Source organism: Ovis canadensis, chromosome 15 (genome assembly GCF_042477335.2).
Source record: "Ovis canadensis isolate MfBH-ARS-UI-01 breed Bighorn chromosome 15, ARS-UI_OviCan_v2, whole genome shotgun sequence".
NCBI lineage: Eukaryota > Metazoa > Chordata > Mammalia > Artiodactyla > Bovidae > Ovis > Ovis canadensis.
This window is the reverse complement of record NC_091259.1, coordinates 57,784,209-57,799,813: the sequence shown is the minus strand read 5'-3', so window position 1 is coordinate 57,799,813 and position 15,605 is coordinate 57,784,209. Positions and strand designations below refer to the sequence as shown.

The following is a 15,605-nucleotide window of genomic DNA, read 5'->3' as shown; positions in this document are numbered from 1 at the left end:
TTTTGTTGCAGCTAAGCCCACTTTGATAAAATGACCCAGTTTTTAGGATTTAAGTGTTGAAGCCAGTAAGTAATATTCTGTAACACCACAATATATTATAAACTCCAAACAGGACATTTGATCTAGGCAGGTCAAGCTCTGTATAGTTCACAAAGCAAGTATTCTGCTCTGTGTTTAAAATGTGAACAATACAACCTACTTCAGAAAATATCTGGGTATTTGTAAGAATTCAGTGCTGAATAAACACTGCTACTTGTGTTACTGATGTTGTCATTGTTTTTCCATCTCTATAGCTTAAATATACTTTAGTAAGTAGAAAAAACACCTATACTTGAGAATTGAGAGCTGTACAATCTTTTTAAAATTTATTGATGTATACTTGATTTACAGGGTTAAATTCTGTACAAAAGTGATTCAGCCATACATATGTATACACATTCTTATACTTTTCCATTATGGTTTATCAGGATATTGAATATAGTTCCGTAAGCTATGCAGTAGGACCTTGTTCATCTTTCTATACATAATAAATTGCATGTACTAATCCCAAACTCCTACTCCCTCTCCCATGCTTTCCCTGTTGGCAACCACAAGTCTGTACTTCCTTTTTTAGCATTCCTTTGGAATTACAAAACCCAGAGAACACAGGACCCAACATCTCAGACTCTCTGGAGTTCCCAAATGGGAAACTGCCCACCATATGTAAGTGCTTTCTCCATGAGCCTATTTAAGAGAAGCATCAGTCATTTGATCTTAGTTTCTGTCTTGAGAATTTGGAGAAGTCTTTCCCGGATCTGCTTGGTGCGGACTGCATAGACAATAGGATTGAGGATTGGAGGAATAAGGAGGTAGAAGTTGGCCAGCAAGGTGTGGATTGGAGGGGGCACCTGGTGACCAAATCGGTGAATGAGGGAAGAAACAGCAATGGGAACATAAAAAATCAGGATAGCACAGATGTGGGAACCACATGTCCCCAGTGTTTTCAGCCTGGCCTCAGGAGTAGCCAGCCCTATCACGGTTCTGAAAATCATCACATAGGAGGCAGTAATGGCCACTGCGTCCAGGATCAAGACCAGAAAGCCAATGCTCAATCCATAGATATTGTTGATCCTGCTGTCACCACATGCCAAGGTGACCACAGCCATGTGCTCACAGTAGGAGTGGGAGATAACACGGGTTTTATAAAGAGGCAGCCACAGGCGGGTCATCAGAGGCAGGGGTCCAATGTAGAGGACACCCCGGCAGAGGGCAGCCATCCCCAAACATCCCACCATGGTATGAGTGAGCACTGTGGTATGATGGAGTGGGTTGCAGATGGCTACATAGCGGTCAAAAGCCATAGCAAGGAAGATGCCTGACTCCACTGTGGCAAAGCAGTGAATGAGGAACATCTGAGCCAAGCAGCCATCCAACCCAATATCACCAGCCCCAAACCAGAAGATCCCCAGCAGTTTGGGCATAGTGGAAGTAGACAGAACCAGGTCAATGATAGCCAGCGTGCACAGAAAGAAGTACATGGGCTGGTGCAGGCTATGCTCCACCCTTACCACAGCCAGAGTGGTGACATTTCCCACCACAGCTACCAGGTACATGGAACTGAAGGGGATGGAGAGCCAGGTATGCAGGGACTCCAGTCCTGGAATGCCAGTCAGCTGGAAGGAACTGGGTGCTAAGCAGACATTATGAAAAGTGAGCATGGCTAGTTACAAATGCACTTTCTCACTTTTGTCCCAAAATATGATAGAGCTTTTTCCCCTCAGAAATAAGGAAAGAATATTCTTAGGTCCTATAATAATGAATAGGCTCACTGACTATATAAGATTCTATAAAATTTCTTTGAAGTTACAGAATAATGTCACAGCAGGTTATTACTGTGTTATGCCATGAGTTTACCAAACACAAGACAAAATACATATTTAAATGGAATGTAGGTGTATATTTATGCAGTATGACTCAAGGAGTACTGTTATGGCATCAATAAAAATTAAGGCAGACAGGTGACTGTTTACTCATGTAACTCTGTAGGTCTTTCTCAGAGTTGCATTGGCAAGATTCAGAGTGAAGGCTCCATTGATAAGAGATAGATTGATGCTGAAAGATAAAGTGACAGCCCCCTGGAACTCTCTAGAATCTATTCTAAATCAAAATTTAATCTTGGGGCCAGTGTTGGCTATTGAATGAGCTGAAGTATTTAATCTGCAGGCCAAATCAAGATAGATGTGGGCAGGTGAAGACTTTCCAAAGGGTGGAACGGAGTGATTTCTGATAGGTGAGAGCTGAGTGGACCTCAGTTTGTATGTCTGCCCGAAGGTAGATCCCTGCAAGGACTCTCTGACTTTCTTGGAGGCTAAATTAGGAGAAGATTCCAGAAATGGAGAGGGTTCTCTCCAGGAAGGAGAAAGATAGCGTTCAGGGCAGGGTAGCATGAAACCTATATGAACACTGGGCCAAAGAAATGCCCTTACTCAGAGTCCATAGTAATGGGCTAAGGGGGAGATATACATTTAGAAATGACATGAAAATAGTTTTATATACTTTCAGGGTCTAATGTGTCATACCAGAATATGTTCCTATGTATACTAGAGGAATGCCAAGGGAAGAAGCATGTAACAAAGTTTGTCTTCTGTATCTTGAGCCTCCTTGGGATGAATATAGCAGAGCAGTCAACAGTCTGAGCTTTGGAATTTTCCACACCTGACTTCAGATCTTGGCAATAGGAGCTTGAGGTAAATTTCTTTATCGCGTTCATTACATACAGTTGACCTCATTCTACAGGAAATTTAAGTAGTATGTCCTAGAGAAGTCATAAAGATTAAAGGAGAAGGCAGTGTCTGAGGCATAGTAAGACTAAACTATTGAACAGTTAAGACTAATATGTAAAACCAAAGATGCATTCAATAAACTTCAAAGAATGTTGGAATTTCTCTCCCTAGGTAGCCAAAATGCTGGGAAGGTGACAACTCATGTAAGCTGGTGGTAATGACTTTATCCCACAGAATTCCTCTGCGTGAACTGTGCTTTCTCATTTCAAGGTTCTCCTAGATATGACTATGAATGAGGATAGAGAAAGTGTTGAGAGTAGAAGGAAAAAGGTGAAGGGGCTGGGAAGGAAAGGAGGGCACAGGAACCAGCCTGTGACTGAGGTGAGAAGTTAGGGCGAGGCTAGAAGTCAGACTGGAGGGACCCTGTCTTGGTTTCTTCCCCATGGTGCTGTTTGTTCTCCATCTGTCCCCTCAGATCCTGTTCTGTGTTCCCAGAAGCTGACACTTATGCACTACTGCTTTTCTAAGTTGTTTCTACTCTAAGTGGTTTTCTACTCTGGTTTCTAAGTGGTCTCTACCAATATGAGGCAGGAGATAAGATGAGACTAGAGATAAGAACTTACTCCCCATCTCCCTTCCTGCCAGGCATGCTTGGCAGTGCTGTGACTTTCTACCAAAGGCCACAGCTCCTGAAAAGTGACCCTTTTCCCTGCACTTGTGTTCTGACAACTGCATCTTACCTTAACCTGGTTGGCCTAAGTGAAGTGATGCTGCTCCCTGTGGTTAGTCTTGGGTCTCCACCATCCCTTGTCAGTCTTCTTATCCCTTTTCAGGCCTTTTCACTTGCCCCCTTGCCTGTGCCTCTTGTTTTTTGGATATATCAGACCAGATCCCAGTAGTGTACAATTTTCACTAGGGTCATCTCAAAGCTGCCTGCTTCCTCATTAGGACACATCTGAAATTGGACAGCTTCACGGAACTAGCTCCAAAGGCAAAAGAGCTATAATCTCATGGTTGTCAAGGGCTAAGTTATCTTGACCATGATTTCTAGATTTACAATAAAGTAGACGTCTCCTTCACCCATACCTCCTAATTTACTGGCTTTACATAACTGGATGTTGTAAATAAAGTGTAACCATGTTAAGAAATCTTGCTTCCTTCTGGAAAAGAGTCTTTAAATGGAAAAATAAATGGTACTTACCAAGTGAACTTGTCTTCTGTTCTGATGTTTGTCTTCCTTACAGTGATTACCTTCCTCCTGTGTTAGTGGGGAAGCTGTCTCAGTGTCTGTTTTCCACTTCTGATGAGTCCTATCACTACTGAGTCATACCCTGGGGGTCACACCTCTGTTCCTTTGTAGGTTTGGGCAGAAAAGACGTGTTGTAGGAGGATCTCACAGATCAAATTACATAAGAGACTAAGTCTATACCTAGTGAATTATGGGCATAAGCACTATTTTCTCTCAAAAGTAGGCAGGGCTCTTCTATATGCCAGACCTACTTAGATCACGCCAAATATCCTTAGTCCTATGAACTGGACTCAAGCCCTGGATTTGATTTCTCTCTTTCCTTCCTCATACCTGACAACATAGAGCTGTTTTCCTGACAGAGGCTCCACCTCCATTTCATCTCTTTTCCTATTCATCTCCAGAAATACCATGAAACTGAACAGGGTACTGGTGCCTGGGCAAGGGCAGAGGGGATATGTTTCACCTGCTGGTTGGAGATGGGCTGAGCCTTAGGGTTAACTTTGCTATCTTTATCCTGACCCTAAGACCCTAATACTCAACTTATGTTTCTTTAGTCTGAAGGGCAGCCCTTAGTCCTTAAATACCACAGGTGGCTACTGCAGCTCCTGTTCAGTGGGGCTGTGAGTATAAGAGCTCACAGCAGGACAGCTCCCACCTGAGCTATATCAAAATACTGTGCATCCTCATCCTGCTCACTATCTTTCTTACATGGCTGAATTTTTCTGTCTCCAAATGTGTCACGTTCTTTCACTTCTAATAATTACTGATTGTTCTTTCCTGGTTTTAGAATAGCATATTCATCTTCGTCTCCTGGTTCATGCATGGCACACTGCCACAACTTGGGTATCAGCCTAAGAGGCCTGTCTTTGTGCTGCACACACAGTATTTCAGATTGCCTGCTCACCTGCCTGTTTCCCTGGACGGAATATCAGTTCTGTGAGAGTAGGGAGCATGTCTATTCTCATTCTCTGTTGTAATCTTTATACTAACATAGTGCCTGGCTATGTTAAAGGAGAATAAAATATACTGTGCCTTTTTAAAGCACCTGGAGGTACTTTGCAGGGTCTTGTACTGGCTAGTAAACTAGAGTCTTCTTCAGTCTCCTTGCACATAACTCTGGGGACTCCACCCTTTCTAAGTTCCCTTTCATGAGGATTCCTTCCCTCTGGGTCTTAGAGGCTTATACAGGAGCATGATCTAAAGTTGGATGCCCAAGGCTCCCAAGCCTGTTCTTCCTTATAGGCTGGGAATGCTTACTGATTCTTTTTACTCCTTTTCTAGGTTTTTCTTGTAAGAGTATCTTACCTGGGATAGGTACTGTCAGCAAGAGCCTGGGGCTCTGCAAGTGCCTCTGAGGCCTGGCACTTATAAGCATTCTGATCAGGGGTCAAGGGAATTCCACTTGTAACCTTCCCACTATCTCAGTGGAGAAGGAAAATAGCAGGCTTTTTCCCAGAAGGATAGACAGATTTCTATATTTGGACATGCAGCTATCTACACCATATATCAGGGTTCCAGAGAGATCTTAAGTCTATTGAGGACAGACTTCTGAACTGAGTCATGATCGCTTGGGTCCAAGTGCTACTCGTGTGAGTTGTATGGCCTACCTGGAATCTGCAGCTACTCTAAGGAAACCATGTAGAAATCAGAAAGGCCTTTCTGGAGGAGGGATGAAGAATCTTCTTGGGATTAGAACTCAGTCTGCCTGTCACTCTCTAAGGAAGTGTGACATCCTTCTAGTACTTGAAGTGGTGGTAGAGTCCGGAATTAACCTCAAAACAGACAAATGGCTATTACCTACAGATGAGGTACTGCAGCCTTCGCCGCTTACTCTGTTTACAGTATGAGGGTAGGACCCCGGGGACTTGAAAGGAGCCGTACATGGCCTTTACATCTTTCTGAACCTAGACTTCCCAACCTAAAATCCTGTTTCTTAGGAAGGGAAAAAACCCGATTTCTCAGTTTGGCTTATCCTCCTGCTTTGTCCTCATGGGCTTCTCATGGGTTGTGGGGTATCATGCTTTAGGACATGTTACAAAATCTGGCCTCTGGAGCTCCAGTGGCTTGAATTTGCAAGCCAGCTTGGTGACATACCCACTGTGTAAACTTGAACAAGTTGCTTCACTTCCTCGAGCCTAAAGTGGCAATAATACTTATCTCTGGTAGTATTATAAAATATCAATTATTATAATTGAGATACTGTGTATAAAGAGGTTAGTAAGGAAACAATCACACCAGGTACTTAAATAGCATTGTTATTACCATCACTGTTTCTTTTTGTTTCACCCTGGGAGGTTTAAACCTGGGAGATACATCCTTAACTGCCTCCTTCAGACCGGGAGCCAATATGATGATGGCAGGAGCTATCAAGAGGAATCAACACAGAAAGAATCTGATTTTTACTCGTGAGAGGATTCTACTTCTCTGGAACCTGAGGAAAAGCTAGAGACTTCTAGAAACTTGTTCCCCACCCTCTCCTTAAACTTTACTTTCGATATAAAACTGCTTGTAGTTGCTTTGATATATAGTGTGTCTTCCAAACCTGTGCACAGGTTATACACTCAACCCAGTAAATGGAGAAATTTCGTTCCATACAGGTTCATATCTAGCTTTTGAAACTGGTTTAGTAATCCCCCTGTCCAGTTGAGCTCTGCCTTTGGACTTTAATAGGTGAGCTATGACTTGAAGGCTCTTTGCTGGGGAACCTGATCCCACACTGCTGAGTGCTGTATGGGAGCAGAAGGCAACGCCCACTCACACCTGTTGGGAGACCTCTTGTTGGACCAGAGACAATGTTCATGCTAAGATGCCTCCTTCCTGGACTTTTCCTGGAAGTGGTTCTTTGCTCTCTTCTATTTTCCCCACTTTAATTTGTGTTGTGTGCTAACTGTGTATAATAAACCAAGCAATCTGTGAACTGAAAAAAAAATTGGTGACCTATGTTGTATATGATTTCCGCATGGTGTTTAGAAATAACTATTCACTAAGTCAATGCATTTGAACTGAGTCATATTAAAGCTTAAAGTAAGGTTTCTCCCTTTAATAGATTTTACAGACCAACTCAAGACAATCTTCCTCAACTGATGAAGAGGTGCAGAAGAGCATTAGAGGTTAACTTTCTCCACAGTCTATATCTTAAATACATTAAATCAGATTTGTAATCAGCTTTGGAAGCAAACATTATCTGTGCTCATTCTAACACTGTCTAGGACAGGGCATTGTGGGTCAAGAATGAGATACTAATAGCAGACTGGACTCTACAAAATGAGAACATCGTTTGTCACTAAATATCTTTTTTAATTTGTAATTTATATTGGAACATAGTTGATTAACTGTTTCAGATGTACAGCAAAGTGATTCAGTTATATGTATATATGTATCTTTCAGATTCTCTTGCACTTTAGGATATTACAGAATATTGAGAATGCATGTAAGAATTAAAGATATTAAAATTTAAAAAATAAAAAACTAAAAAAAAAAAAGAATATTGAGGAGCATTCCCTGAGCTACACAGTAGGTCTTTGTAATCTACTTTAAATACAGCAGTATATACATATCAATCTCAAAACTCTCAATCTATCCCTCCCCACCAGTATTTCTCCCCTGGTAACCATAAGTTCATTCTCTAAGTATGTGAGTCCTTTCTATAAATTCATTTGTATCACTTTTTTAGATTCCATATATAGGCAATATAATACTTTATCTTTCTGTCTGACTTCACTTAATACAATAATCTCTAGGTCCATCCATGTTGCTGCAAATGAAATTATTTCATTCTTTTTAAAGGCTGTGTAATAACCCATTTTTTTTTTTACATGTATCACATCTTTATCCATTCCTGTCGATGGACATTTAAGATGCTTCCATGTGTTGGCTATGGTAAGCAGTGCTGCAATGAACATTGTGGATATGTATCATTTTGAACTATGCTTTCTCTGGATATATGCCTGGGAGTGTGATTTCTGGATCATAGAGTAGCTCTGTTTTTTTTTTTTTTCCTTTTTTAAAGGAACCTCCTTACTGTTTTCCATAGTGACTGTACAAAGTTATATTCCACAGTGTAGGAGGGTTCCCTTCTCTTCACACCCTCTCCAGGATTGTTTGTAGACTTTTTAATGAGGACCATTCTTAATGAGGACCATTCTAACTGGTGTGGGAATCTGCCTTGGTGGAAATTGTTCTACCTGTACAAGAGTGGCTTCCTGGCCAAAAAGTGTGTTCCTTGTCAGGTACAGAGGAAGAGACCATCTTTCTTTCACTCCAGTGGTTTCTTCCTCCTTCAGGTCCCACCTGAATTGGTAGGGGTGTGTCAATTGCTATCAAGTTCCCTAGCCCCTGTATTTCCTTCCATCCAACATTAGCAGTGCTGTTGTTTATTCACTATAGTTTTGATTTGCATTTCTCTAATAATTAGAGATATCAAGGGAACATTTCATGTGAAGATGGGCTTGATAAAGGACAGGAATGGTATGGACTTAACAGAAGCAGAAGATATTAAGAGGTGGCAAGAATACACAGAAGAACTGTATAAAAAAATCTTCATGACCAAAATAATCACAATGGTGTGATCACTCACCTAGAGCCAGACATTCTGGAATGTGAAATCAAGTGGGCCTTAGAAAGCATTACTACTAACAAAGCTAGTGGAGGTGATGGAATTCCAGTGGAGCTATTTCAAATCCTCAAAGATGATGCTGTGAAAGTGCTGCACTCAATATGCCAGCAAATTTGGAAAACTCAGCAGTGGCCACAGGACTGGAAAAAGTCAGTTTTCATTCCAATCCCAAAGAAAGGCAATGCCAAAGAATGCTCAAACTACTATACAATTGCACCCATCTCACACACTAGTAAAGTAATGCTCAGTATTCTCCAAGCCAGACTTCAGCAATATGTGAACTGTGAACTTCCAGGTGTTCAAGCTGGTTTTAGAAAAGGCAGAGGAACCAGAGATCAAATTGCCAACATCTGATGGATCATGGAAAAAGCAAGAGAGTTCCAGAAAAACATCCATTTCTGCTTTATTGACTATGCCAAAGCCTTTGACTGTGTGGATCACAATAAACGGTAGAAAATTCTGAAAGAGATGGGAATACCAGACCACCTGACCTGCCTCTTGAGAAATCCATATGCAGGTCAGGAAGCAACAGTTAGAACTGGACATGGAACAACAGACTAGTTCCAAATAGGAAAAGGAGCATGTCAAAACTGTATATTGTCACCCTGCTTATTTAACTTCTATGCAGAGTACATCATGAGAAATGCTGGGCTGAAAGAAGCACAAGCTGGAATCAAGATTGCTGGAAGAAATATCAATAACCTCAGATATGCAGATGACACCACCCTTATGGCAGAAAGTGAAGAAGAACTAAAGAGCCTCTTGTTGAAAGTGAAAGAGGAGAGTAAAAAAGTTGGCTTAAAGCTCAGCATTCAGAAAACTAAGATCATGGCATCTGGTCCCATCACTTCATGGGAAATAGAGGGGGAAACAGTGGGAAACAGTATCAGGCTTTATTTTTTGGGGCTCCAAAATCACTGCAGATGGTGATTGCAGCCATGAAATTAAAAGACGCTTACTCCTTGGAAGGAAAGTTATGATAGCATATTAGCATATTAAATAGCATATTAAACCTAGATAGCATATTAAAAAGAGACATTACTTTGCCAACAAAGGTCCATCTAGTCAAGGCTGTGGTTTTTCCAGTGGTCATGTATGGATATGAGAGTTGGACTGTGAAGAAAGCTGAGCACTGAAGAATTGATGCTTTTGAACTGTGGTGTTGGAGAAGACTCTTGAGAGTCCCTTGAACTGCAAGGGGATCTAACCAGTCCATCCTAAAAGAGACCAGTCTTGGGTGTTCATTGGAAGGACTGATGCTAAAGCTGAAACTGCAATACTTTGGCCACTTCATGGGAAGAGCTGACTCATTGGAAAAGACTGATGCTGGGAGGGATTGAGGAGGAGAAGGGGGATGACAGAGAATGAGATGGCTGGATGGCATCACTGACTCGATGGACGTGAGTCTGAGTAAAATCTGGGAGTAGGTGATGGACAGGGAGGCCTGGCGTGCTGCAATTCATGGGGTCTTAAAGAGTCGGACACTACTGAGTGACTGAACTGAACTGAGTAATTAGTGATGTTAAATACCTTTCCATGTTCTGGTTGGCCCTCTGTAAGTTTTCTTTGGAGAAATATCTATTTAAGTCATCTTAATTTTTGATTTGGGTTGTTTTATTGATATTGAACTTCATGGCTGTTTGCAAACAATGCAACCAACAAAGGATTAGTCTCCAAAATTTACAAATATTTTCTCCCATTCTGTGGGTTGTCTTAAAAAAAAATTTGGAAACAAAAACAACTTGTCTTTTCAACTTTTGCTGCATATCTGGGATTCTCTGAGCCACAAAGGATCTGGTTAACTAACTTGAAATTTCTCAGATTATTTTGACACAGACCTGCATATTGCAGTATGCCTTGTGTGTCCTCAGTCATATCTGACTCTTTGCAACCCCATGGACTGTAGCCAACACCCTCGCCCCAGCTCGCCGCCCCCAGGCTCCTCTGTTCATGGGATTGTCCAAGCAGGAGTACTGGAGTGAGCTGCTATTTCCTCCTCCAGGGGATCTTCCCCACTCAGGGATCAAACCCATGTTTCTTGCATCTCCTGCACTGGCAAGTGAATTCTTAACTGCTGTGCCGCCTAGGAAGTCCTGTGACATTCTCTCAAATCCGACGGATTTTCTGATGGTGTTGGACACAGTCCTTCCACCTTATGAAAACTTCTTTGGCACTCCTTTCCAGAGCCCCACCAAGATTCCCTCTCTTTAATGCTTAGTTAAAGCTTTCTCTTCTAGGACATAGAATCCAGGTCATTTATGTCTTACACTGGATCTGTGGTGGGAATTGCATTTTTCTGGTGCTCAGGTAGGATTCCCAGGCAGCAACATGCAGTGTTATCTGCCTCTTCTAGGCCTTTTCTAGCACCATCTTCCTCTCTTCTTCAGTCAACAGGGTAGTTAGTACACTTTGAACATCAGCCCAACTTGAGTTGTGGGTCGCAGAGATGGAGAATAAGTTTTCTATCCTTTAAGGTCATTCAATAACTTGGCATATTTTTCTAGTTGAACAAGTCTGATGTGAAAAACGAGAGTAAAACTAAAGCATTGGGGGCAGGGGTGTTGGTAAAAGAGCATCTCCACAAAAATCTTGCTGCCTGATCTTGGGCATTTATTCTTACAGTGGCAGTCTGTCTCAGCAGGAACTGTTCTGTCTGAACAAGAGTGGCTCCCTGGCCAGTGGGTACCCTGTCAGGTACAGGAGGGAGAGACTGTCCTTTTCCCCCACAAGTGGTTTCCTCCTCCTTCAGCTTCCACCAGAGCTGGTAGGGGTGTGTCAGTTGCTATCAAGTTCCTTAGGCCCTGCTTTTTCCCATTCTGCCCTCCATGCAACAGTAGCAGTGCTGCTATTTGCTAAGTCATGTCCAGCTCTTCTACGACACGATAGACTATAGCCCTCCAGGCTCCTCTGTCCATCGGATTTTCTAGGCAAATACTGGAGTGGGTTGCCACTTCCTTTTCCAGGGCATCTTTCCCACCCAGGGATTGGGCCCACTTCTCCTGCATGGCAGGTGGATTCTTTACCACTGAGCCACCTGGGAAGCCATGGCAGTGCTGTAGGAGCATTTATTTGTTCAAAGGTTCATCACTTAAATAAACTGGATACAACTGTAATATTTGCTTATTGGAGGGAATTTCTTTTGTATCATAATTCTGGGCATGTTACATTTTCTGAGGTCTCCCTTTGATACATCATAAAAGTTTATACATAAGGAACTTCACTCCATTTTTATCCCCTTTCACAAAACAAAACAGTTCTAGTAGAAGGTATTACAATTTAGAGAGACCTTGCTGCTGCTGCTGCTAAGTCGCTTCAGTTGTGTCCGACTCTGTGCAACCCCATAGATGTAAGCCCACCAGGCTCCCCCATCCCTGGGATTCTCCAGGCAAGAATACTGGAGTGGGTTGCCATGTCCTTCTCCAATGCGTGAAAGTGAAGTTGCTCAGTTGTGTCCGACTCTTAGCGACCCCATGGACTGCAGCCTAACAGGCTCCTCCATCCATGGGATTTTCCAGGCAAGAGTACTGGAGTGGGGTGCCACTAGGGGGCCATTATTCTCCAGATCCTAAGGAGCACTGAGGAAAAGCAATGTTTGAAGAGAACACTAGTTTATTTCTTTTCATGAGTACATAACTAAAATTCCCACTCTTCAAAATACACCCTGCTGCTGCTAAGTCAATTCAGTCATGTCTGACTCTGTGCGACCCCATAGATGGCAGCCCACCAGGCTCCCCCATCCCTGGGATTCTCCAGGCAAGAACACTGGAGTGGGTTGCCATTTCCTTCTCCAATGCGAGAAGGTGAAGTCTCTCAGTCGTGTCTGACCCTCAGTGACCCTATGGACCGCAGCTTACCAGGCTCCTCCATCCACGGGATTTTCCAGGCAAGAGTACTGGAGTAGGATGCCATTCCCTTCTCTGAAAATACACCCTAGCCAGCTACAAAATGGGACAGAGCTCTGAGTTACCTAGTGTTAGCTGTTCACAGCAGGTGCTGTCAAATACCAAGTGAGCACCTACAAGGAGGTCTCTCAGGGTTAGATTCCATAGTGCGATAGGGAATAATCCCACCCAAATCAATACCCCATCACAGACAGAGCTAAATGACTAAGAGAAAAAATATCACATGCAGAGCCAGTACATATGAACTCTGATACTTATCAGAGGCATCTCAACAAGCAAGTGGCTTATTTCCTTGATCACAAAGTCAAAAGCAGCATCAGCCAAGGATGTCAATGGCCCCAAGCATTTGGGACTGTTCATGAGACAAAGGTCCCATCTTCTGTACAAAACCTGAGAGCCGCCACTAGTCAGTGCCAATGTGCCATGGGCAAATGCCCACTGAGGATGGTAGTACCTTTGTCATCACCAAAATTGTTGCCAAACCAGTTTCACTCACCTGACACACAGCAAAGCTAATCTGCTGACACAGGGTTGTGATGAAGAAAATCACAGTGTTTATTTGTAGAACACTGAGCAAGGAGAATAACCAGCTAATGTTCAAAGACCCCAATCTTTCCAATGGCTTTCAGGAAAGGGGTTTTAAAGACTGGAAGTAAAGTAAAGGGTCTTAAGTTCATGATCAGCTTATGGGTTCTTTTGATTGGTTGCGTCATAAGCAAAAAATATTCATGTTATTTTAGTCATCACTCTTCTTGCTCCAGATTGACTGGGTCTCTGTGGCCCTGGTCAGCAGTTTTTATCTGGTGGGGTCCTGGTTTCTGTAAAAATGACTCAAGTGTGTGATTGTTCTTTTTTTCCTGCATTTCCTCACTTCTCTAATAACGAGTCAAGTTTGCTCTTTGGAATTCAGAGTGTCTAGGAGACTAATGGGCTTCTCAGATGGTGCTAATGGTACAGAATCTGCCTGCCAGTGCAGAAGATTTAAGAGATGAGGGTTCGATCCCTGGGTGGGGAAGATCCCATGCAGGAGGCAACCTCCAGGCTGCATGGCAACCAGCTCCAGTATCCTTGCCTGGAGAATCCCATGGACAGAGGAGCCTGGCAGGCTACAGTCCATAGGGTTGCAAAAGAGTTGGACACAACTGAGCAACTAACACACAGGAGACTAAAGGTGGTTTTTTTTTTTTTAAATTAAAAACAAAAACAAGCAAGGAAAACAGAAAACCCTTGGGATGTCCCCACAGGGTCCTGATTGACTTCAAATTTGTGCCTTGATTAATCTGACAAATAATTGTCCCTTGCATTTCCTGGTCAGATTTCATTATAATCTTTGTCTTCCAACAATTTAAGTTTTTCAAACTGGGGTAAATTTGCTTGGGGCCCTTTAGTGTTAGGGGACAAGTAGAGGAGAGGGTTCCATTGCTCTATTCCAATTTCTGATAGTGCTGCATCAGCACCTTTGTTTTAACTCCATCATTGCCCATTTTATTCTGTTTCTCAACCATGTAAACTGTCACTCTGCAAGAGTTCCTTGACACTCCCTTTTATTTTTCCCCATTTTCTAGATTACTTCAATGTTTTGGTATGAATCAGACCCATACAGGGGAGCTGAGAGAACAAATCTGATAAGGTTTCTCAAACCATTAATTTTGTAGTCATTGGGCTTCCCTGGTGGCTCAGAGGTTAAAGCGCCTGCCTCCAATGCGGGAGACCCGGTTTCGATCCCTGGGTTGGGAAGATCCCCTGGAGAAGGAAATGGTAACCCACTCCAGTATTCTTGCCTGGAAAATCCCATGGATGTAGAAGCCTGGTAGGCTACAGTCCATGGGGTCGCAAAGAGTCGGACACGACTGAGCAAGCTTCTTTCTTTTTGAAAGTTACACAAGGGATTTTCTCGGTGGCTCAGCAGTGAAGAATCCACCTGCAATGCAGGGGAAGCAGGAGACGCAGGTTTGATTTCTGGGTCAGGAAAATCCCCTGGAGGGGGGAGAGTGTGGCAACCCACTCTAGTATTCTTGTCTGAAGAAATCCCATGGACAGAGGAACCTGGTGGGCTGCTGTCCATAGGATCTCTGAGTCGGACACAAATGAAGTGACTTACCGTGAGTGTTATCAACACAAACATGTGCTTCCACTTTGTACCACTCATATCCAAAGATACATGCCCCCAAATGGTTATTCTCACAGTGTATTTTAATGGTACTGATCCACAAAGTAACAGTTCTTTGACACTATACCTTCTGTTTAGTAGTCCCTTTGTTCCATTGTTGTTCAGTCACTGAATTCTTAAGCGATGCAATACCATAATGATGGATAAAGCATTCTATAAATCCATAAGTAAGTTCTGAAGAGGGCTTCCCTGATAGCTCAGCTGCTAAAGAATCCGCCTGCAATGCAGGAGACCTGGGTTCGATCCCTGGGTTGGGAAGATCCCCTGGAGAAGGGAATGGCTACCCACTCCAAGATTCTGGCCTGAAGAATTCCATGGAGACAGGACCTTGGCAGGCTGCAGTCCATGGGGTTGCAAAGAGTCGAACATGAATGAGCAACTTTCACACAAGTTTGGAAGAAGCATTGCATACAGGGAAGGAAAAACCATATCCCGAATGTCTATTTCAATAACAAAACACTGGCTCCCCACTTGCATGATGGAAGCAGTCTAGTGTAATCAAACTATGACAGGGTAGCTGGCTCAGATCCTTGAGACCATCATTCTTCATGTGTGCCTACAATGCAATTTGTGACATGACATGGACCTGGAAATGCTTTTTCAGAGACTATCAGGTTTTTTGGCTTTTAGAATTGAAGAAACTTATTACTGAAAAAAAGATCACAATAAAAAAAACATGGTTGTATAACAGACCTTCATGAAAACTGGGTATGAGATTCTTTTACAAAGAACTGACTGAAGGAGTGTTCAATTATAAGAAACCAAAGCAGAAAGATAAATAGAAGTGGTATCAATTTTAGGATATAATAGAAGAAGAAATAATGCATTTTCTTTCCTTAAATATTTGGTCTTGAACTGTCATGAGGTGGAATGCAACAAAGAGGTCACAACTCCACCAGTCAGCTTT

General features: G+C 42.6%; 1 protein-coding gene across 1 annotated transcript; it reads right to left on the bottom strand.

The window, feature by feature from the left end:
- Nucleotides 1–743: 743 nt before the first annotated feature.
- On the bottom strand, nucleotides 744–1,697 carry LOC138420915 (olfactory receptor 52M1). The gene has a single exon (XM_069554613.1). The coding sequence runs from the start codon at nucleotides 1,695–1,697 to the stop codon at nucleotides 744–746; it is 954 nt and encodes a 317-aa protein (XP_069410714.1).
- Nucleotides 1,698–15,605: the final 13,908 nt, after the last annotated feature.